The following is a 25,986-nucleotide window of genomic DNA, read 5'->3' as shown; positions in this document are numbered from 1 at the left end:
TAGTAATCGATTGTCGAGTTCACGCGCATTGGTTTAGTACCTATGATCATGCGCTTGAACTCGACAATCGATTACTATGGACTTCGACCGAAAACAGGATGTAAATACAGGTATGAGCGCTGGCTAAATAAATATAATTTTTATTCATATCTTTCACATCTACTGCAGTCAGATTCACCCGCGTTCACTCCGAAGGAATCACTCACATGACCTGTGCACTTGTAATGACACATCAAGGATGTTAAGAGGCTAAAAGCAGGTTTAAAACTTGCCCCATTGAAGTCAACAGGGTGCAAATTTTAAAAAGAGGATAACACGGTGTAGGCAACACCGATTTTTGTCGTTGTTCTCTGTACTGACAGCACTCCAAATGTACAAAAAAATTAACTCAATGTTAAAATTGACCGGAGTTCTCCTTTAACATGTTATGTTAGGGTCATTTTGACCCAGAGAGGATTTTCTTTTTCCCGAAAATGTTAATGTTATCGCATTGGACTAAAACTTACTGACTTCACTCACACAGTATTTAAATACTTCCCAAACTGTTTTGGATGATTTTTGTACTTTTTGGGGATTTTTTCCCACTTTGTTACACTTGTGGTGTTTCCGGTGTTCAAAAATGACCGGCCTACAAAAAAACTAACAAACAAACAAACAAACAAACAAACAAAAAAGCTTAAAAATCTCTCTGTATGCTATATTTTTATTATCAAATATTGGATTCAATCTTTTGTCAACTTGTTTTCTTTCAATTAGGGCAGGTTTTGTGTTTATTTTTCAAACTGTCTGATAGTCGGTCTCATTGATCTGAGCATATATAGGTCAAAAATGACCAGCTATTGAAAATGAATGGGAGATCGAAAATAAGAGAAACATTTAGTTAACAGGAGCATGTTTATCATGTTCACATATTTATCTCTGTGACAAAGAAAGCCTGTAATACTCAAAATAGTTTGTTTGTGTATACATGAACGTGTGTGTGTGTGTGTGTGTGTGTGTGTGTGTGTGTGTGTGTGTGTGTGTGTGTGTGTGTGTGTGTGTGTATCCATGCATGCACAGGTCTGAGGCCTTTATCTACATGATAAACATGCTCCTGTGGCCTATGATCAATCAGTTTAAAAAATAAATACAAAACCTGTCCTAATTGAAAACAAAAAGATTGATTCCAATATTTGGTGATAATATAGAATAATGAGATTTAGAAGCAATTTTTTTGTAGGCCAGTCATTTTTGACCCGGAAGTTTAAGACAAAAGCATTTAAAAACAAACTTCCTGATTAAACATTAAACCACAATAGAGTGATAAAACAGTGCAAATTTTTCCAATATTTTGTTGAATATTGACAAAATTATCCACAAATACTGCTTTTTTTCACTTAAAATCTGAGGTGCATAAGCTCAGATCAATGAGGCCTATGATGAAAAAGAAATACAAAACCTGCCCTAATTGAAAGAAAACAAGTTGACAAAAAGATTCAATCCAATATTTGGTGATAATATAACATAACAAGTGATTTACAAGCAATAAAAAAAAAAAAAGGCCGGTCATTTTTGACCCGGGAACAACACAGCGTATAAGGTTTAAAGTCGGCATGGAACAGAATTTGAAATAGTATTTTCTTCTCTATTGTGACATATATCCGAGTGAAACAGCTTCTGGAAATAGAGAACAAATGTTGGATGAGACTTGATTTTGTCCATGAGGAATTAATTGAATGGTTGTGGTTTGCTATTGGTGGATCTGATGTGAGTGACAGGTTGCCCCGCCCTCGTCATCAGAGAAGGGAAGATATTTGGATTAAAGATTACGAGGCACATTAATTTAAAACAATAATGATGTGCACAGATAAATCATTTATAATAAACACTGCAATATTCCATAAAAAAAAAACAAGAATTGTCATGGCGTTTTGATTTCATGGCGACTTTGAAGAAAAAGATTTAGGGAAACGCACATTCTTAGACATATTGAGCTGTGGTGCTCATATGGCTGATACAGGTTCAAATCCAGTTTCTACATTTACTGTACCTTTTTCCACAATATTATGAATATAAAACGGTAAAAAATAATAAAAATAGAAGATCATACTATTTTATATAATAAATGCTTAGAACAGGTCAGTATTTTCTCTCATTTATATATTAAATTCATGCAAATAATAAAGTATCAGTCAGTATGTACAAAAACAGAAGTGTTCTGTGTGTCTAAAATAGCCTCCTACAATAAGTATATTTATATTTTTTGGAAGCTCAGGAGACTCATTTGCAGTATCAGCTTTGTGTTGGATGCTTCTCCTAAAATACATGGGCAGAATTAAAAATAGACACAAATGAGACAATAGTTGACATACATTAAAGAGTACAGAGCTATAAAGTTAATGTGGCATAGCTCAGAACATTTGTTCTTGGAAGAATTTGATGAGAAATGCTTGTGTTCATTCCTGTAAGGCTACAAGATTTTACTCAAAAAGGAAGATTAAATCATTTTAGCGGACTGAATTGTTTTACGTGGTCGTCCTTTATAGCTCTGATTCAAACGGTAACCTTTCAGCCTCCTGTTGCTGGACAATTATTTCCTTGATTTCTCATCCTCGCCGACGGCGAACCTGTTTCAGGACCGACCACTGTGCCTTAGTTTGCAGCCGTTCCTATTTAAATTCCCTCCCTGGCAATTAATCACTCTCTTAATTGGATCTGTGCATCTTAATTGCAAAAGGCCTCTTGGTTAGTTTCAATTTTTGTCTCTGATGTCGAAGGAAGGATGTTTTAATTAATGACTTGGGTTTGCAAAAGGCAAGATACCAGAGACAACACACTGTTTCCCTTCACCGCAGGACCCCGGCTACCCTGCGCTCTCTGTGATAGATAACTGGGAACTTGTCAAAAAGACGCAGTCAGGGATTTCTTGGAAGCGTGTTTTGTAAGCGTGCGCTACCGACTGTTTTTCTGCAGAACTACAGGGATGAAAAGTTGTTTGGCAAGTGATTTATGCTATGAAAATAGAAGAGTTTGTGCAGAGACTGTCCCTGATGTGGGAACCGTCTTAGCAATCTTAATATCAGGAACTGAAGATGTTGAGTATTTATGTGGCCATTTCATGCAGAAGCATTTGGGAATATTCCTAATCCTGATGAATGCTATGGCCTGGCAAAACACTGAGCTGCTAATGCTTGCACTGCAACAGCATAGACATACTCTTTATTATGCAACTAGTGGGCTTTTAATCTCCTATGCTCACCAAGGCTGCATTTATTTGATTAAAAAAACAGCAATATTGAGAAATATTAGTGCATATATGAAAATATATTAAAATGTAATTTATTCCTGTGATCAAAGCTGAATTTTCAGCATCATTCCTACAGTCTTCAGTGTCACATGATCCTTCAGAAATCACTCTAATATGATGATTTGATGCTCAAGAAACATTTCTGATTATTGAAAATGTTGAAAACTGTTGAGCTGCTTAAATCTTTGGTGAAAACCATGATACTTTTTTTTCAGGATTCTTTGGTGAATGAAAAGTAAAAAAAAAACAGCATTTATTTTGAAATAGAAATGTAATGTGATTAACTTTTGGAACATTATGAATGGTTTTACTGTCACGTTTGATAAATGTGTACTTTGTATTATTATTTATTTATTTTTACATTTAATTTCACTTAACAGGCCCCACAACAAAAATGAGAAAGCAAAGTATTTATTTTAGCAAAGTATTTTCATATTTGTTAGAAATATTAGGGTTTTAACATCATAATTATGATGATAAATGCAAAACATTATGATACTGATTTGCTATACCAAAACAGCATATTCTCAAATCAAAATTTGCAACGTCACATAGATCCAGCCTAGGCTCATTAGAAAAACGTAAGATCATACACACAACATAGTTTGCGAGACATAAATTCACTAGTAATGATGGTCTAAAACTCTTACACAGCAGGCCATCCTTATTGTTGAACCCTGGTAAAGTGTTTATGCTCATATTCCAACAACATTTGTTGATCATACATGTGTTTTTAATGCTGTGCAGCTTGGGCATTGTTGTTTTGCCAATTCTGTAGCCAAGGTAAATCTATCAAGCTGGCCGACATAGATGAGGTTTTGTTGTTCTGTCGAAGTCTGACAGTCTTGGAGTCACGATTGATAAATGACTATGTTTTGCACCATAGGCTATGCCATCATTTTCCAGCAAAAAGGTTGAAGTTTATAGCTGTCACAGAGTTTCATTATAACTTTACATTTCCTGCTATTATTGGAAATAGAACATAAATTATTTGATGTTAAGTGCCTTTTCAATGTTGTTTAAATATAGTTTTCTGACACTGTTGCTATTTTTTTATGTTGGTGAGCCTAGTGATAATGCAAAGAAATAACTTCTGGGCAAACAAAAAACAATCCTTATTGTTACTAAGGCCCTGATTCCAATGGTGTACTCAATTAGCCGATATTATTGCGTCACTGACTAATAGCATTAATCGCAGGGGAAGTCCTTGGGGAAGAGCCGGGGTTAAGTGCCCTAATCAAGTGTATAATGGCTAGAAAGCAGGATTGACGACTTAATAATACTTCAGTTTCATGGGTCACCCCTTTTCACAAATGATCCCGTGACCCTTTATAGCAGAAGCACTAATCCTAAACCATTATCGTATACTTCCACAGATGTACAAAGAGCGCGGCTTTCCAAATCGGACGGTAGGGATTGTGGGGTTGACAGTAGAGAGGATCAAGTGGTAAGGGGGAAAACCAGATGCCATTCAATCACTATGAGGTAAAGACAAGCCAAGGTTGAGATGTTTGGCACAAATTACAAGCTAAATCAACAAATGAAATTTCTGTCCTTATTTGATCACGCTCTTGTTATTCCAAATGTTACTGTTGTTTTCTCTATGCAGCACAACAGAAACTATTCAGAGCCCATGTTTGTCAAGCTCCCAAAAGTACAGATAAACACCTGAAAATGAGGAAGGCAGAATGAGATTTGAGAGCTGCAGCAGAGAGGAAGATTTTCAGCGAATCACAGCATAAATTTCACACAGCAAATGCATTTTGCACGACTTGAGGATGACAGAGTTCTCATTTCTGTGTACAGCAGGGTGTTGCCGGGTCTGTGTAATAAAACCAGCCCAAGTGCCAGGGGTGTCCAATCCTGCTCCTGGAGGGCCACTAGCCGCTGTGGCGAGCAGGACGAGGCCGAGGGCCGTGGGAGGGGCGCGAGGCCGGTGGCGTGATCAGTGATGAGCTACACCTGCGAGACGCACCGGTCTCGGATCTCTCACGGAGGAGCGGAGGCATAAAGGAGGAGCGACGACAGTGAAGAGCGAGAGAGGACAGGCCTGATTTTTATTTGGATGTGTTGTTTCTGTTTTGTGTGTTGCCAGCAGTCGTCCGTGAGGGGCTGCTGGCTTTTACTTTCATTTTTGTATTTGTTTATTTGGTTATTAAAATGTTTAAGTGTTCGCCGGTTCCCGCCTCCTTCTTCCCATAACATCATACCTTGTTACATTGGTGCCGAAACCCGGGAGGAAGGAGGGACGCACTGTCAGAGAGCCCTCGCTGCTGGGAGAGATCGCGGTGCTGAGGAGGTCGGGCAGCACGAGGGAGCCGTGGCCGCCGATTGCTGCCCGAGGCGATGGTGCTGGAGCGATAGAAGATCAGGAGGGACGGACGCTTCGCTGCCGTACTCCTGGGCCGAGGAGGGGTGGCTGCCGTCCGCGAGGGAGCGGAGGAGTCGCTCCCGTTCGCCGTGGGCCGGAGCCTGTTGCCGTCGGCCATGATGGGGGCGGAGCAGGGGACGGGAGGCTCGCTGCCGGCTGCCCTCGGAAGGAGGAGCCATCGCCGTCCGCCAGGAGGCGGACGAGTGTCGAGCCGTCCCCCAACGGATGTCCAGTACCATCGCATGGCACCGCGAGTGAGTCTCAGCTGGTTGAGGACCGAGCGGCAGTGTGTCTGGGGACCGGACCAGGAATTTTTTTTTTTTTTTTTTCTTCCTCTCTCCCCTCTCTCGTCTCTGTTGCTCCTCATGCTTCCGCCTCCTTTTCTCTCGCCTCGTCTATCCATACCCCCAGTTACCGCAGCCGCCGTGATCGGTCCCCCCGGGGAGGGGGGGAGTAGGCGCAGCCTCGGAGGTACCCCCCGGCCTGCGAGGGGCGATGGGGGTATGTGGCGAGCAGGACGAGGCCGAGGGCCGTGGGAGGGGCGCGAGGCCGGTGGCGTGATCAGTGATGAGCTACACCTGCGAGACGCACCGGTCTCGGATCTCTCACGGAGGAGCGGAGGCATAAAGGAGGAGCGACGACAGTGAAGAGCGAGAGAGGACAGGCCTGATTTTTATTTGGATGTGTTGTTTCTGTTTTGTGTGTTGCCAGCAGTCGTCCGTGAGGGGCTGCTGGCTTTTACTTTCATTTTTGTATTTGTTTATTTGGTTATTAAAATGTTTAAGTGTTCGCCGGTTCCCGCCTCCTTCTTCCCATAACATCATACCTTGTTACAGCCGCATATCCATTACAGATCTTCGCAAAACTTTTGCGATATTTCTAAATGTTGATTAAAAAACTATTGCGAAATGACGGCGTTTCTATTAACCGATGTTATAGGCTATGACTAACATGTAATTGATTCATTTAAAAAATAATGGCGATGGATGTTAGTAGGTTTATGTATATCGCAGCCACCGCACTAGCCATTATTTTTAATGGAAGGAGACGTAGGCGTGTATCCAAACATTAATGGCAAGGAAAACCCCTTATACTGGGAGCTGGTGTTTCTCCCTCATATCTGCTTCAAGGTCTTGATAAATTGTGGAATTTCTTTGTTGTTTAGAATCCAGTATTTCCAAATACTGGATCCCATGAAGGCATACTAGAAACAAAACCACTTGCAAGCAAGCCTGCAATGTTAGCAAAAATACAAAGTGTAAAGCCTGCTAACGCTGCGGCACGCATTGAGGAGAACAGAGGCCGTTTTTTTAATGGATGTCAATGGAGGAAAGGCTTCATTACACTGAATAAACTGCTTTTGTGGGAAAACGGCTTATCATTTAATGAATTGACAGCCCATTGGCTAATCTTCAACATGTTTGCTCTTGGACATTCGTTTTGGATTATTCTATTTTTAGAGTTTACATTGAAAAAATGCTGTTTTATATGAGAACTCAGGGACAATTGTGTGACAGGTTTCAGTTTACGGCACTTCTCATTCATTTCTATGGTATCTGCAAACAGTGATTGCCTGTTGCACAACTCTGAACGAAATTCAATGATGTCAAGGCTGTAATGTGATTGTTATCAAGGCACACATGATCCAAGTCAATATGCTGATTTATTATTTAAACCCCCTTTTTTACACCATTATATATGCATATAAGTTGTTGGAGAAAATATATAAAATCCTATGAGCTGTTGGAGAAAATTAAATAAATAAAAAACTATCAATAGTATAAACTTTGACTGTGAACATAAGGTAGCTAAGTAATATGCGATTAAATCTCAACATAATTAATATATTATACAATTATGCGATTAATTCTCAAAATAATTAATATATCATATATAGTTAAGCGAGATCTGCTGTGACGTCACAATCAAGTTGAATTGTGGGATATTGCTGCTTGAGATGTACATCAGAGACTCGCTCCATTGGTCAAAATCGAGGGTAAGATCTATGTGAACCATTGAATAATTTTTATATTTGTAGATGTTTTAATTAGACATTAGTATAATTAAAAGGAATAATACAGTAGTTATCTCTTATTGGCCTGTTTAGTTGAGGCAATCCATCGAACAAACAAAACAAGCCCTGAAAATTGATAAAAGAACATAGCCTATTATACAGACACTTGATATTTAATCTTATCAGATGATTAGTTAATTGCATTTGATAGGTTTTACTTTCAATAAAACATTTGTAATGGGTTTGTAAAAGGTGTTTTGTTGCATTTACACTGTTCTGACCAGCAGAACTCCCAGCTTTCGAACGCTTAGTTTCATCATTTTTGTTTAATAATTGCAATCATTCTGCGAAGCAATTGGTTCAATTGATTCAAAGCTTTGAAAAGCTTTGTTTCTCCCATTCATTACTACTTCCAGGCAGGTGTGTTGAGGCAAACTGGAGCTAAACTGTGCTTGGACAGTGTTTGGACACCCCTGCCAAAGCCCAATCATAAATAGCCCGAATTAACCCAGTGGCCCTTTCCAAATATCAAAACTCAACATATGCCATACCTAAAATACATATTTTACAGTCTGGCATTATACGCACTATAGCCTATAGTTAGTCATAGTCACTTTTCATCAAGGACCTCAAAGGCCCTCCCACACAAAACTCATCTAGCACAGTTTTATCATTGGTATAATGCTATTACAGTTTTTCTTGATTGCTTAAATACTATAACCAGGCTTTTGAACTAAAATTTCAAAACCATAATGCCATTTATCAAAAAGCACACCCATTTCCCTAAACTATAAACACTATTCCCCTGTTTTGACACATGAGTCAGATTTGTTGAACTGTCACTGCAAAACTCTACACACAAATCCCTTCATTTCTCACCATGTTGTCATGTATAAAGCACTAGCATTCAATATTGTTCACTCAAGTCAGCACAGCTTCAGCTAAATTAGCATACAATTACCCAAGTGGAAACACTAAAAGTCAAAATTGATTGCAAACCAATCAGAACCTTCTATTGATATTACAGTTTTTTTTCCAATTGCTAACACACTAAAATGACATGCACAGCACAATTATTTAAACTGACACACAGAGAGCAAAACCTCTTCTCAATTCTCAAAAAGTCTTAACACATTTCGCAATTCAAAATGGCACTTTTTAAATGCACTGAACACAGTTCTCTGCATAAGACACAACAATCTGACATAAAGTCACATGTTTGCCATTTCAAAACACTACCATTCAAAATGACACTCAATGAGCTGATTGGTCGATACATGTGTCACCTGACCAAACACCTCAATGCCTAATTGTTAACACTTCAATCTTTTTCAGTTTACTGTTTTTTGTGAGCATATTTTTGTTCAGTCCAATGTAAATACTGTATATCTGCTGTGCATATGTTGCACTGACTTGTTTGGTGAAAAATAAAAAAATAAAATGTTTCAACAGCATGTGTGTGTCTCTGCAAATATTTATGTGCATGTGAACAATCTGAAGAATTTTCTACAATTTGAACTATTTTAGTATTATGGCAAAGCATACTAAAGATGAGAGTGCTTTTCATTATGCCCATCAGTGTGTAGTTGGTTAGACAAAAATCTGGTAATATGAAGTGTGTGCCATTTCGTGCAAGTTTGATTTTGCAGGATATATTAGGTATTTTGCAGTTTGTGTGTGTGGTTTTGTGAATTGTGTTAAGTATTTTGATAAAACCTACCAGCTTTGCAAAATTGTGTGTTAGCAATTGGAAAAAACTGTATCATTGATAGATAAAAGGGCCAGAGTCAGTTCATTGGGTTTTGGAACAATGGATCCGGAAAGACTGTGAAGTGGAGGAGGAGGAGGAGGAGGAGGAGGAGGAGGAGGAGGAGGAGGAGGAGGAAGGTCAAGGGCAAGGGCAAGGAGACAAGACACTCTAGTTGCCCATGTCTTTGTCCATGGTATGACTATGAGGGAGGCTGGGCTACAAGTAAGGCCAAATTGGAGTCGCTTTACCGTCGCCTCAATCATAAGAACAAGCAACATAACTTACCAGTTTTGGAAATGTTGTTTTAAATTTATTGCACCAGTGTGTAAGACTATGTTGTAGTGTGTGTGATTTTGAGGGCTTGTGTGTGATGTCTGAAGGGCAAAGTTAGTTTTTTCAGCAAGAGTGAATGGTTTTGAGTGTAGAGTTTCATTTTGACCTGAAAATATGTTTGGGGAATTGGGTGAGACGTTATGGATTTGGGTAACACTTTATTTTACAGTGTCCTTGTACTTACCATAGTAATGACAGTAAATTATGCATAATTACATGCAACTAACCCTCAACCAAATCCTAATCCTATAAGTAGCTGTGTAGTTGCTTAGTATTACTCAGTAAATATATAATTACACTGTAACAATGACACCTTCAAATAAAGTGTAACCAGGATTTGTGTTTACTATTTTGAGAATAGTTTCAAGAAATGTGTTTAAGCAATCGAGAAAAACTGTAAGTATTTCAGACAAAAACTACTAATGCAATGTGCCAAACCTTTCACACGATCACAGATTTGGCAACCCTGGAGGCGTGCAGAGAGTTCTGGCATCGGAACGTTCCATGACTGGAGAGATCGCAAACATCCCGCGGTGCAATCAGATGACGAGAGAACGTTCTGCGTTCCACATGGAACTCTCTCTAGTGGGTCGCTGCGCTGAGCTGCACATATATGGTTGCCATTGGAAACAGGCTTGGAGCTCTGGCGGGAATAAAGTGATCTCGACCGCTCCCAGATCAGGTCCAGTTTAAAGCACGTAAATCCAAGGCGAGACCTTCACTATCAAACATCAAAACAAAAATCAATACCGCATTTATTCTAAACCACTATATGAAAGCAGGGTTCTCAAGTTTTATCAAAATCTTGGAGTGAGATCACATGCGGTTGGGGGAGGAGCCCTAATGGAGCCCCGCCCCCACCTGGCCCCGCCCCCCAATTTTACCCATTGTTCATAATTAACCAGCACAAACTGAAATTATAACAATTGGTAAATCTGATAAATGACAGAGCAATTAATCACATCAAATATACTCTTTAATGTTATATTTCAAAAATTAAGTTACAAAAAATTAACAAATTGCTCCAAACAGTTTGGAAAAACAAATATTTTTGCATTTTGAATGTGTCTAGTCGAAATGGTATAATGATTTATTGTGTGGTGGGACATTGAGAACAAATGACATATTAGAGTATTATTAAGGTATGTGTGTGTGTTTGTGTGTGTGTGTGTGTACACAAGAGTACACACTCCATCTTATGAAATGTGTTTTGTGTTGCAAGTGTTTGAAAAATACAAATGCAATGGCAATCAATGATTAATGTAACGTTATGTTTTGACAGGATATAAAATATTACCCAGAGCACTCTGCTTTAATACGTATGTAGCCTTAATGTAACTAGAAATACTATTAATACAGTATAATATACAATATAATTTAAAATAAAATAAATACATTTAAATGTATTTAAAATAAAATGAAGAAATACATCTTCATTCCTTCCCATACCCACTAACATTTCCCTTAGTTTCAGATAACGTAAGCTAGCCAAACTAAGCCAAAGCTTCTGGCCTGGTTGCAAAGTAGTTGTAGAGTTTTTGACTGCATCAATAATAATGTATACGATCTATATATTAAATGTTCTAGCCTTAAAATGTTAGACGAGCTATCTTACAACTTACGTTCTCCATCATCACGACGTGTGTTCGCGCGATGTTGTTGGTTACCTAGTAACGAACGTACGGTGGCCGAGAATGTTCTGTCAAGTTCCGTGTGTTCGCGGATCTATGTTGCCTATTAACGAACGCAATCTGGCCGAGATACGTGCTGGCGGCAGGAAACTTCACTTTGTGTGCCTGCACCTCGTATACAACGTTATACATAAAGCTTGTAGGACAACTCGGTTGGCATTGCCTTTTCAGCGTGAGAAATACACGGTGTGGCGTGTGAGCGTGTGAACTGGTTGAATTGCGTGTGTCTCACGGCCAATGCGTGAGACTTGAGAACCCTGTGAAAGGCAATTTTTCTGTGTTTATACGTTGCAGAGGGTTTGTGCTTATTGTAAATTGTGAAATTAAAAGAAGTTCGAAGCCATCGAGAACTTTTTAAAAATATATATATATATAGGCCTATACCATGGTGTCTCGTGCTGTCATGTGACAGCTTGTCTTTGCGTGTTGGGAGCTATATGTCCATTTTGAAATTTGCTCGAAACGAGAAAATATAAATTGAGACTGTAAGAAACATTGGCTTTGAAATTAGCAATGTGATCTAAGAAAACTGCAGACGTGTTTTTTAGTTCTTCATGAAAATAAACATGCACTATGAAGGATAGCAGATTAGGCGAGGCCTAGTTAGGCTATGATACGTGTGTGCAAGAGATTGTTCTCGAGGTTTAATAGGCTAATTGTGATAACTTTCCCCTTGAACGGGATCTGTGCACGGTTGAAATGAATAAGTATGCACGGCTGAGAGCATTTGTAGTCGAACAGTGCCCTCTTTTGCCTGAATAAACAATTGGATCAGGATTGTTGATCACGAATATCTGTTGCCCTCTGCTGTCAGGATAGTTATTTTATTCTGCAAGCGACTGCATTTGCGAACAGATTAGCATGCAAATTTATTGTTTTTATGAATTGGTGAAATAGCAGACATTGCTACCACATCAAACTAAATCACAGTGAGGACATTGTCAGCATTACTGCCAAGTCAAGCATCACTATGCTCATAGAGTTAGGGATTTAAAGTGTTAGTTCACCAAAAATTGAAAATTTTGTCATTAATTTAGCCGTATCACCCTCATGTCGTTCCAAACCCATAAGACTTTCGTTCATCTTCGGAACACAAATGAAGATCTTTTTAATGAAATCTGAGATATTTCTGTCCCTTCACTGACAGCTACGCAACTACCACTTTGACGCTTCAAAAAATTCATAAAGAGATTCTAAAATGAATCCATATGAACCTCATTGGTTCTTGCTGAAGCTCAGTCGTGCGAGAATGAACCTCATTGGTTCTCACACGTCAAGCAAACATGTATAGGCGGAGTTTGGGGGGGGGGGGGGGGGGGGGGGACCAGGGGGGCACTGCCCCTCCCAAACCAGAGCTAATGATTTTGTCTGAGCTATGAATTTAAAAATAATAATAATAATAATAATAATTAATATTTTCTTATTTTATTTGCATCATCTTATGCTTTTAGCGTAGAATGAGTAAAGCTGTTTGTTGTTAGGATGACAAAAAAAGTTTTAAAAGTTACATTTTTATGATGATTCAATTTTTAGGCTGCGCATGCCTCAGTGGTCTAAATGTGCTTGTCAATGTCCAAATGATTGAGATGACCAATCAAATCAAAGAAGGCAGGACTTTGTCTTTCTGTCACTGTCACAACTCAACGAGAGTTTATTTTTATCGTTTATAATACATTTGAATTATTTAATAATGAATAATAAATGTAGAATTTTCAATTCTGGGTGAACCATCCCTTAAAGAGAGAAAATCATGTGACGTCCCACATGTTTGTCATGTACCCACTCATATTACATGAGCATTGACCAACAATTAACATTAACATAACAATACTTACAGTCAGATATCTTAAATCATATGACTATTTTCTACAATTTAAAATAGTACAGTTTAAAATAGTAGAGTCATTAAAACAATAAAATAACACAAATGGAGGTATGGGAATTTTTCAGTGATCTATAAAAATACTTCTTCAGAGGCACTGGCTTTTGTATAGATTTGTTGATTGATTTACATTAATGTTATGCTGTTTTACACTTCGCTATAAATCTTAAAGCAAATGTTTAACATACCCACCCATCGGGACTTTATCAAGACGTCATGAAGTCAATTATTCAACATGCACTACCATATATGTCCACTAGATGTAGGCAGAGTTCCACAATTGTGATGTTTAATTACAGCACAGTTAAATTATTAACAGCCTAGTAACAGCAACACTGTACAGCTACACACATACATACATATAGCTGTACGATAACAGATGTACGATAACAGATGTATATATGTTGTTGATAACAGAGAATAAAATATATTTTCTTTTTCTTATTTTATATATATTGATTTTTTATGTCAATATGGTACAAATATTATCCTATATGGTATCAAGAGATTTCCCATGCTTTTTCAATCAACTTGGATGTTTGTCCAAGTCATTTCAGCTCAAATTACAATAAACCGATTTTAAAAATGTATTTGAATCATATAGCCTAATAAAAAGTTGAAAATTGTTTAATTTTCTATTTTGACTATAACTTCTATTTTGATGTGATTAAAAATACTCATCCCATAAGGGGAATAAGCAGATATTATTATTAGTTTTATTAATAGTAGCATAGTCTATTTACAATTAAAGTATATATCTAGGTAACACTTTATTTTACATATGTTACATGTACTTACCATAGACATAACAGTTGCAATTATGCATAATTACATGCAAATACCAAATCCTAATCCTACCCTAACCTTATAGAAAGTACACTCAGTACTTAAATATGTAATTACACTGTAACAATGACACCTTAAAATAAAGTAAAACTGCGAATGCCACTTTTGTGTGTGTGTGTGTGTGTGCGTGTGTGTGTGTGTGTGTGTGTGTGTGTGTGTGTGTGTAGAAATCTGTTCTAAAATGCGAGACTCCTGTGAAAGTAATAGCGCCTCAGCCAAGTGCACACACTATTTCCTCAGAATAAGAGACACGCCCCGGAGTGAGCGCTTTCAGATCAGAATGCCTGACTGACTTTGTGCCGTCGACCAAACTTGACAGTTCCTGTTACCCGCACGCGCACAGTTCCCGCCTCTCCTTTCCCTGTCAATCATCCGTGGAATCACACTAGTGTGCGCGCGCACGCAGCTCCGCCGATGTAGGAGGAGACGCTGCGTGCTGTCATCCGCTCAAAAAAAAGTGGCATATTCCATTTTTAAAGGCAACGGGCTTTTTCCTCCCTTCTTCCAGGATTTTAAAAATTTTCTACAAGTGTTGTGACTGACTGAGAGCTTTCATTACATAAAAACGACACAAAACGGAATGTTTTTGACATTATTCATTGTGAAGCAGTGACGCTTCATTCACCCCGAACGGACAGCAATTCCTCCTTTCCAGAGGAGGTTTTTTTCCCTCCGTTTGAAGGGGTGGATACGGCTGGAGAGGAGGGGGGGGGATAGCCAGGAAAAGTGGATGTCGCGACTTTGCGATCTGTCCCGTTTTCACCGGGACCCGTGTTGGTGGTGAGCCGCCGCGGAGCCGTTTGTGGGAGTGTCGCATGTAACTTACGCGAGGGATAGTTTGTCCTGGATTTTTCAATCATTTGCGAGATAAGGCTCCCGGACCTCCTTCTCCTCGTCGACTCTATCCTCCCGGTTTTTCTTCCTCACGTACCTCCGTGATTTCACCGCGGTCCGTACGCGGGGTAGAGGCTCGCGTTCGCCGCGAGAGGACTGAACGCAGCGCGCGAGGCCCCCCGGCCCCCTCCCCCACTCTCAAACCCCCTTCAGATCATCTCCTCACCTCCTTCTCATTTTTTCCCTTCTTTTTCTTAATAGTTTACCTCAGAGAAGGAGAATAAAGGGGTTATTTAATTTTTTCGCGCCTTTTTCCAACGGCTACTTGAGCGAGGTGATATTTTTGTTTTTTTCTGGTTTCTGAAGCCCCGACGAGGCCAGTAAAGCAGTGGGGATGACTTTAGAGTCGATGATGGCCTGCTGCCTGAGCGAAGAGGCCAAGGAGTCGAAACGGATCAACGCAGAAATCGATAAGCAACTGCGTCGAGACAAACGCGACTCGAGACGGGAGTTGAAGCTGCTTCTGCTCGGTACGGAGACCGCAGTTGCCGCCGCCGCCGTTTAACTCACTCACACACATACACACACACACACACACACACTCATAGTCAGTCGACAGGTTTCGCTGTGGTTTTCAGCTGTGACTTGTGGTGCTAAACACACCACCTCCGTTTTAGTGTGGTGGCGGGTTGAGGTGTTTGTGGTTAATGTTTTTTTATATATATTATTATTCAAGTGAACAGTACCAACGTTACGAAAAGTGCTAAGGCGTTAGCGCTTTAGCATATGTGGGCCGAATGCTGGACAGGGCCTGGCATGCAATGCAACAGCACACAAATCTCAGCATGCTCTCTGTTGTGTGCATGTACATGATAGTGCTTGTCATCATAGGTCTTCCTATATAATCGCACATTAGCCAGTTCATTTTTCTAGCTGTCACTTTTGTGTTATGAGTCAACCCAAGTGGTCTGTTGTGTGATGTTGCATGCTGCTTGATAAGAGCTATAAGAATATGTGCAATCAATAATGAGTTTACTGTATGGCAGGTTTGCTCTAAAGGATGCAAGGTGTCAATAGATGCAAATTATATGAGACTGTTTTGTGGTTTGTGTTACTGCATTACTCCTGTCAGATTACACTATTCAAATTTTAGGGAAATTATGCTGAGGTTTGGGAGATTGTCAGCTGAACGTTTACAGCTTTAGTGATTTGAAGTATAGAAATAGGCGTAGTTTTGCTTTGAAGATGGATATTTATTTAGTTTATTTATTTTTGCTAAATGGTCTTTTGTGGTTGGCCTATCAACCACATGCAAATATGGTTGATAACATAACTGCAATAAAGTAGCCTACTAGCCTGGTAACAATTACTTGTTTACATAGGATATATGATGTATTTTATATTATTTAAGCATCGAAAACGTTTTCAGTTTGACCGAATTTTACTTAAATAACTTAAACTATTCTTGGAATATCTGAAATCCAGGTTTTATATTTGAAGGTCCAGACTTTAAAGCTCTTGCACTTGGACATTATGAAAAAGTAACATAGTTAGTGTGATTGTTTAACTATACCATTTGTTAAAATAAGAATATAATTACAGGTAAGACCTTTGATGGCGCTTCATTACCATGCTAAGGCCAATCTTAACGTATTTCTTTCTTTTTATCTATAGCATTTGTTATGAAAAATATTAGCCCACACATAGAAACATCTACAACAATGCCACAGTGATATAAATCTTTAGTGAAAAACCTATTCCCTTGACAGGTAATTCTACAAGTTAGTCAAAATGTACCTCAATAGAACGTGATAAATTCTAGTAAAGGTGGTCATGAGTAGTTTAAAAAGCTTTCTAATGTATGTTGGTGCAGGATGATATTCTCTCGTCTTTTCATCAGTCTTTTTTTTAGTTTATGTGGCTGTTTTAGATATGGCTGTTCTCCAGAGCATTTTAAAGTGGCAAATTCTCAATAGAATTCAAATGGGTCTCACGTTTTATCATTGATAGTGAACGTGCGCAGAGTGAATGGTGATTAGCGTGCCACGCATGCACAATTAAATATTACATATTGCGCAAGTAATTAGGCTAGTTCGTATGGGAACTTGGTGCTTAAAAAGCTCCGAATGCACAATGTATATAATTAATTAATAGCCTGATTCTATGTTTCCATTAACCATGGTGTATATTGGGTGGTTACATATATAGACACTTTTCTGTGGCTTGCAAAGGATGTTTTTCCCTTGATAATCTTCAAATTAATGAGAAAAAAAAAACAATTAGTTTGTAGGTATCAGCCTTGAGCGCTAAACATCAATCAATTTACCATGTCAGTTGGTGCCACCTGTCAAATTTGGGTCGCTGTTGCACTTTTAACATTAATTCTTGGGTCAAATTATCTCAAAATGGTGGATGGTTATTGCCTTATGAGGGCGTGAGTGCTCTGGACTCTGGTTACTCCCAAGGAAGGAGAATTGGATGCTTTATCAAGCTGTGAAGTTTGGTTGCTGTTCTGTGTATGACTCAGTGAATTGGTAAGCGGTGATATCTGACACGGACAACCCGTCATTCATTTCCTATTAGTCAGGACTGTTCTTCCGCTTGAAACCACAAAATGAGCTGCTAGTATGGATCATAAAACACTATGAAACTGAGCAGATAATAAAGACAGATAGGGAGAGATGGACAGAAGAATTAGGTTTGGTGACGACATGTGTTAAAATGATGTCCTATTGACCCTTCGCTAAACTCCGCCCACTTTGGTTACGGTTGACGAGCTTCACACAACATTGGAATGAACTTGAAATTTGCTTTTTCAGCAAAATATGCCACAATTTACTCTTCGTTCATTATTATTTTCCCCCCAAATATCATCTGCCATATTATCAACCTATAGCTCTTTTTTGATGCTACAGGTCTACAGGCGTCCCAACGAGGATGAACACGTTTGATACCTGATACAGTACCTGTAGAAACATTTAAAGAAGCGTTATGTTCAATTAAACTTAATATTAGACTATCTGCTGATATCATTTTCAAATGAGACTTAAAGCATTTTTAGATTTTACTGTGTCGTTCATCAGCGTGTTTCACTGAAAATGTTAAAAGAAGTTGTTAGCTTGTTAGCTACATTATCCAAGGGGGCGGAGCTTAGGAAAGGGTCAGTTGACTTGAAATTTGCATCTTTATTATTTGGAGTCTACTTGATACATTGGCGAACCAGTATTCAAGATTGTAGTACCCATTATTTGAAGTTGCCCACCACTCTGAACTCTAGTTAAGCGAGAACAGGAGCAGTTCTGTAACAGTGAATGATTGTGAGGACAGTGGCTCCTATGTGGCTTCCGTGACCTCTGTGAAAATACAAGAGTTCGACCTTTACCGCTATGAGAGAATTAATAAGTAAAAGTTCTCTCCCTGTCTCATTCCCTATCCCTATCCCCATGCCACCAAAGGAAGTATATAAAAAAGCAGCTTGTTGGTGCTCAGTCATCCTATTAATGGCCCATCCTAAATAAGTTAAAACTGTCAGCCTAACTCTGGATAAGTCTTGGCTAGTCTGGATTAGCCAGGACCTTAATAGGCTTTGCGAACACATATTTGCTTCCATTGCTGATACCATAGCTGCTTTTGTGTTAACCAGCTTCTCACTCTGTTAAAACAGCTTAGGCTAGTTAAGCTTTGACAAATTGTGGTTATTAGTAGGGCTGGCCGCTATTTCAGATATTCACAATGTATTTGTGATGATTTTGCTGCACTTTATTTGGTCACACATTTTGGGATCCTTGTCGTATATCTTACATGTATTAGAGGATTAAGTCTCTGTGTGACTGTGGTATTATTCATGTTTTGGAAAAAAAAAAAAAAAAAAAATTTGCTGGTAAATATTGCAGCCTAACACAGCCAAGCCTTGGCACAAGATTTTTACTGTATTTTAGTCATTTTTGACATTTTGCATTAAATATAGTTCATTATACATTTAATTGGCTACAGTTGCTCTTTAGGTTGTCTCTGAAAAATTAATCTTTAAAGCCATTTTAAACCAAATACATGAAGATAATAGTCTGAAATATATGTAAAATGTTATATGTTTTTCTTAGTTAATTAATTCCGAATCAAACCCATGACCTTGTAATTGCTAATGCTGTGAGTGATCTACTTTTTTCAAACTAATGTAGAACATCTTCTGATATTGTCTCAGAAACCTTTAAAATAATTTATTTTTATTTTATTTTATTCCAGAAAATAATCTTTCTCGTGCTTTTGGGCAGGGCTGTTTTGACAACCTTATATTAAGATCCCATATAGTCACAAATTGAATGAATATGTAATCCTAATGCCTGTATTATTAAGATTATTTCTGGCTTTACAGTTTGTTTGGGCCACAGGTAATGCAGATTCACTGTTACATTTTGTGAAATGTAGAATTTGTCCTATTTTTAATTGACATTAATTGCACTTTCACGCGGAAACATACTGGGATGGTGTCCCGTTTTTACTGTGCCGCAAAATGGAAAAGCAAGTGTTCTGGATGTTCAAATGAACAGGATTTAACATTTGTATTGATTCTTTTTTTCTTCTGAGGTGACTTTTAAAAATAATTATTTATATTAATGCCGTTGCACTACAACATTATTAGAAAATAATGCATTATTATTTTAAAATAATGTTTATGAATATCTGCTGTCTGTGCTTAGCGCTGAAGTAATGTGGCATGTATTGTTGTACAGATTTTTTTGTCCTTTGAGATCTCAGAGTTATTGTGAAGCTGTCACATCTTGAAATGAAATCTTGATATGTTATGTCATTCATGAATTCATTTTCCAATGCACAGAGAATTTGAACTGTAAACCTTATATTTTCTGTATGACTTCTGAAACAATGTAGTGTTTGTAAAGAAACAGGATATTATTCCATGCTCTAGGGTTTCTGTTTTTTTAAAAGTAATAATAAATTGGAGGTGTTAAAAAATGCTTGATCACTAGCGACACTCATGCAGTGACACTCGATGAGACACTAGCGACCCTCATCCATGCATCTTTTTTAAGTTTTATTTGTTGTGTTAAGAGGTTAGTCTGTGTTGTATGGATCCTCTGATCTGCTGAAAAGTAATTGAGAAGAAATACACGAAAGAAATTCATGTTTTCTTTTAGAAGAAAACATCTATGCATAGCCTATATGTGCACTCACTCTCCCTCATTTGCGTGTGAGTGGAACATTAAGTGTGAAGTTGGATTTCCAAAAGTAGTGACTATTCCATGATTGCTCAATGCTCATTTAAGAAATTCCTAGAGATTCCTAATTATGCAATCAAGAAGCATTCACAAAATATGCTGTGCCTTTCTGTCATCTTATGGGATCCAAGTATGAGATCTTCACCAAGTTGTAATCTCATGCATGCTCCTAATTAAGATGTTCTCCCTGATGATGTAATTATACTCTTAATTTTAACAGCGTGTTTTATGGACCACAGAAATGCTTTCAGTCTGGCAACTTTTACATACATTTAAAGGGTTAGTTCTCCCAAAATTAAGATCTAAGTATTTGATGAAATCTGAGAGATTTCTGTCCCGCAATTGAAAGCTACGCAACTACTATTTTGACTCGTCAAAAAGTTTATAAAGAGATCGTAAAACTAATCCAAATTAATTGAGAGGTTTAGTCCAAATTTTCTGAAGAGACTCGATCGCTTTATATGATGAACAGATTTAATTTAGTCTTTTATTCACATAAAAGCATTGACGTGCGAGAACAACTGTCATTGGTTCTTGCAGAAGCTCAAACGTGCTGCGTAACACGAGAATGAACCTCATTGGTTCTTGAGGAAGCTCAAACGTGCTGCGTAACACGAGAATGAACCTCATTGGCTCTTACTGAAGCTCAAACGTGCTGCGTAACACAAGAATGAACCTCATTGGTTCTTGAGGAAGCTCAAACGTGCTGCGAAACACGAGAATGAACCTCATTGGCTCTTGCTGAAGCTCAAACGTGCTGCGAAACACGAGAATGAACCTCATTGGCTCTTGCTGAAGCTCAAACGTGCTGCGAAACACGAGAATGAACCTCATTGGTTCTTGAGGAAGCTCAAACGTGTTGCGAAACACGAGAATGAACCTCATTGGTTCTTGCAGAAGCTCAAACGTGTTGCGAAACACGAGAATGAACCTCATTGGCTCTTGCTGAAGCTCAAACGTGCTGCGAAACACGAGAATGAACCTCATTGGCTCTTGCTGAAGCTCAAACGTGCTGCGAAACACGAGAATGAACCTCATTGGTTCTTGAGGAAGCTCAAACGTGTTGCGAAACACGAGAATGAACCTCATTGGTTCTTGAGGAAGCTCAAACGTGTTGCGAAACACGAGAATGAACCTCATTGGTTCATGCAGAAGCTCAAACGTGCTGCGTAACTTGAGAATGAACCTCATTGGTTCTTGAGGAAGCTCAAACGTGTTGCGAAACACGAGAATGAACCTCATTGGTTCTTGAGGAAGCTCAAACGTGCTGCGTAACACAAGAATGAACCTCATTGGTTCATGCAGAAGCTCAAACGTGCTGCGTAACTTGAGAATGAACCTCATTGGTTCTTGCAGAAGCTCAAACGTGTTGCGAAACACGAGAATGAACCTCATTGGTTCTTGAGGAAGCTCAAACGTGTTGCGAAACACGAGAATGAACCTCATTGGCTCTTGCTGAAGCTCAAACGTGCTGCGAAACACGAGAATGAACCTCATTGGCTCTTGCTGAAGCTCAAACGTGCTGCGAAACACGAGAATGAACCTCATTGGTTCTTGAGGAAGCTCAAACGTGTTGCGAAACACGAGAATGAACCTCATTGGCTCTTGCTGAAGCTCAAACGTGCTGCGTAACACGAGAATAAACCTCATTGGTTCTTGAGGAAGCTCAAACGTGCTGCGTAACACAAGAATGAACCTCATTGGCTCTTGCTGAAGCTCAAATGTGTTCCGTAACACGAGAATAAACCTCATTGGCTCTTGCTGAAGCTCAAACGTGCTGCGAAACACGAGAATGAACCTCATTGGCTCTTGCTGAAGCTCAAACGTGCTGCGAAACACGAGAATGAACCTCATTGGTTCTTGAGGAAGCTCAAACGTGTTGCGAAACACGAGAATGAACCTCATTGGCTCTTGCTGAAGCTCAAACGTGCTGCGTAACACGAGAATAAACCTCATTGGCTCTTGCTGAAGCTCAAACGTGTTCCGTAACACAAGAATGAACCTCATTGGCTCTTGCTGAAGCTCAAACGTGTTCCGTAACACGAGAATAAACCTCATTGGCTCTTGCTGAAGCTCAAACGTGCTGCGTAACACGAGAATAAACCTCATTGGCTCTTGCTGAAGCTCAAACGTGTTCCGTAACACGAGAATAAACCTCATTGGCTCTTGCTGAAGCTCAAACGTGCTGCGTAACACGAGAATAAACCTCATTGGCTCTTGCTGAAGCTCAAACGTGTTCCGTAACACAAGAATGAACCTCATTGGCTCTTGCTGAAGCTCAAATGTGTTGCGAAACACAAGAATGAACCTCATTGGCTCTTGCTGAAGCTCAAACGTGTTGCGTAACACGAGAATGAACCTCATTGGTTCTTGAGGAAGCTCAAACGTGCTGCGTAACATGAGAATGAACCTCATTGGTTCTTGAGGAAGCTCAAACGTGTTGCGAAACACGAGAATGAACCTCATTGGCTCTTGCTGAAGCTCAAACGTGCTGCGTAACACAAGAATGAACCTCATTGGCTCTTGCTGAAGCTCAAACGTGTTCCGTAACACGAGAATAAACCTCATTGGCTCTTGCTGAAGCTCAAACGTGTTCCGTAACACGAGAATAAACCTCATTGGCTCTTGCTGAAGCTCAAACGTGCTGCGTAACACGAGAATAAACCTCATTGGCTCTTGCTGAAGCTCAAACGTGTTCCGTAACACAAGAATGAACCTCATTGGCTCTTGCTGAAGCTCAAACGTGTTCCGTAACACAAGAATGAACCTCATTGGCTCTTGCTGAAGCTCAAATGTGTTGCGAAACACAAGAATGAACCTCATTGGCTCTTGCTGAAGCTCAAACGTGTTGCGTAACACGAGAATGAACCTCATTGGTTCTTGAGGAAGCTCAAACGTGCTGCGTAACATGAGAATGAACCTCATTGGTTCTTGCAGAAGCTCTTTTTGAAGCGTCAAAATGTTAGTTGCGTAGCTGTCTATATGGAGGGACAGAAATCTCTCAGATTTCATCAAAAAGATCTTCATTTGAGTTCCGAAAGTCTTACGGGTTTGGAACGAGATGCGGGTGAGTAATTAATGACAGAATTTTCATGTCTGGGTGAACTATCCCTTTAACATGCGTGTTGTAATGGGTTTAATGGACTGTTCATTTGTTTTGTATATTGCTATCCCATTTGAACATATGATGTTTGGCCCAGTTCAAATTTCATTCAGAAGTCTTAATGGTCATAGTCATTATATTTTAGCTTATCATACTTCTTCTTTACCCGTTTGAACCCAACTCGGGTGTTTGAAATGGTAAAGAGTTAATTTTATTCAGCTTCTCGCTGGCTTAGTTTGACAGGGCCAGGACTTCCTGCCAGTGCCATTCATTTTGCTGCTCGCTTCACTGCTCTTCTCCACCCTTTCCCCCGTCCATGCGGTTTGTGCTGCCCCTGGTCTGCCCTGAAGCCCTTATCAGGCTATGGAAGGGCCAGGCGCACTGGGCCTTGTGTCTCTCTGTACTTGGTCAAAACAGATTAAAGCTAGAAATTGTCCCCCAAAATTAAGTGTCCTCTGTTGGAATAGACAGAATTGTGGAACTGATGCTGGGATGTTTTTTCTTGCTACATTCTTGCTAGTCAATAGTTTCAGGTGTTGACGCACTAGCAGAAACTAGCGTTGTAAACATGATCCCCAACTCTAGACTTTAAAGGGATAGTTCACTTTGAAATTAAATTTTGGTATGTTTTAGCTTACCTCAAGGGCATCCAAGATGTAGGTGTCTTTTTTTCCGCAGTAGTTTCAATTTTGATATTTTTAGGTCAAACCGTTCTTGTCTGACAGTCATATAATGCAGGTCTGTGGTCACTGTCTCAAAGAGCATGCACAGAGTCCAAATTAAAACAATTCCCCATCGTCCAAATTAAACAATTCCCCATCGTAAGTACACATTGATGGCCTAAGACACGAAATATACATAGATATATACAATAGATGTCGCCTCGTTCCAATGAACTGCCGTAGACAAGGCAGCATCTATTGTATATATCTATGCACCAGTCTGCGCACACGTCACACAATAGGAAGCGCGCGCGCCTTCAGATCACTTGGACGTGGCTGTGTACAAAAGGTAAAAACGATATAAATACTGTTCGTTTTCTCACACAAACCGCTCGTTTCGTGTCTTAGGCCATCAATGTGTACTTACGATGGGGAATTGTTTAATTTGGACTGACAGACAAGAACGGTTTGACCTAAAAATATCAAAATTGAAACTACTGCGGAAAAAAAGACACCTACATCTTGGATGCCCTTGAGATAAGCTAAAACATACCAAAATTTAATTTCAAAGTGAACTATCCCTTTAAGCATGCAACACCGCAACAGTGTTATTTTAGTATTATTTATATATTTATTAAGCTTTAATTTTTATATGTTCAGCTTGTTAATTTTCTATTCAGCTGTAATTTATTTTAATTTCAGTTGGAGTTCTAGAAAAATAAGTTGAAGTATTAAAATTATTTCAGTTAGTTGCCAGGGTGCCAAGGCAACATTTCTAATTTTCATTTACGTTGTGTACGTATACGTTCTTATAATATTTTAGTATATTTCCACTTTTAGTTAACAATAACAGCACTACACAGCAACAAATAGGATGTCACACTCTAGTAAATATATCACAAATAATAAATTTAAAATAAGAAAATATATAATCTCCACTTTTTTTGTAACAATGATTTGTATTTTAGTTTTGTACTACAAGTTTGAGACTGAGCTTGAGGCTATTTACCAATGTAATGACTAAAATATGATTTACTTACTATTGTATTTATTAGCTTTTTTTTTGGGTCCATTTACTGTAATTTAGATATTGTCTCTTTTCTTTTTCAGTACCTTTTATCATTGTTTTTTCATGTGTTTTTCTTCTGTGTAGAAGAACCTTTGTAGTCTTTCTTGTAATTGCCTTGTTTAATGAAGTTGTAAACTAAAGTAGCCAAGTGGTCAATCTGTGACTTTTAGATTCTCTGTCAGTCACGTGTCTTCTCATCATTCAAACTTACAGGTCAGCATTTAAAATTACACTTTCATACTCAGTGGAACGCACCGAGTTTCTTTGCATAAGTTGCCATTTCCGGTCTCTTGCGTTTACAATGTCTAGTCTTTACACGGAAGCTTTTATGTTAATGGTGGGTGGGCCAGTGTCATTGTGAACAACAAAACCAGACAATTTTATTTCAGCTTTTTATGCACCAAAATGGCCTGGTGATGTGTGTGAGTTTATTTTGTTGACAATCTGTTAGCATTGGCAGCAGTTGTTTTGGAGTGCTGTGTTCCTGGCTGCCCTACTGAAGATTAAACTTTGGTTTTAACGGCCACATCATGTTTCAGTAAGGGCCTTGGCTTCTGCACACACTTTCATTTTCAATTGTAGTGCTCCCAGGACACATCCGTCTTGTTTTTTTTTTTTTTTCATAAGAAGTCCTTTACTTTGTTTTCAGAGCAACAACTGTTCTCCAGTCAGTCGCTGTCTCTTTCTCTGCTCCCTCCCAAGCAAGGCTTCACGGTGGTTTCCACGTCCAGTGCAAACAAGAGGATTTGCACTTTGGACTTCCACCTAGCAGGCGTCGAAACTCTTGGCCGGCGTGTGCATCAGGTGTCTGCGCTGGGCTTTTGTTTGATTGCGACCCACCGTCGCAGAGCATAATGGATATATGAACATGCTGAGACATCCGTCTTGATCAAATAAGGCAGTGAAGTCAT

The 25,986-nt window shown here is 39.0% G+C and overlaps 1 protein-coding gene across 1 annotated transcript in view; it reads left to right on the top strand.

Annotated features, from left to right (window-relative positions):
* Positions 1-14,586: 14,586 nt before the first annotated feature.
* gna11b (guanine nucleotide binding protein (G protein), alpha 11b (Gq class)) overlaps positions 14,587-25,986 on the top strand; it is a 55,568-nt gene continuing 44,168 nt past the window's right edge. The window contains exon 1 of the mRNA XM_079876844.1: positions 14,587-15,537. Coding sequence (XP_079732970.1) covers positions 15,402-15,537 — 136 coding nt within the window. The 5' untranslated portion in view covers positions 14,587-15,401. The remainder of the gene's footprint in view (positions 15,538-25,986) is intronic.

The sequence above is a fragment of the Squalius cephalus genome (genome assembly GCF_949319135.1).
Source record: "Squalius cephalus genome assembly, chromosome: 7".
In the NCBI taxonomy this organism is placed as follows: domain Eukaryota; kingdom Metazoa; phylum Chordata; class Actinopteri; order Cypriniformes; family Leuciscidae; genus Squalius; species Squalius cephalus.
Note: the sequence above shows the minus strand (reverse complement) of the source record. Positions and strands in the feature narration are given on the sequence as shown.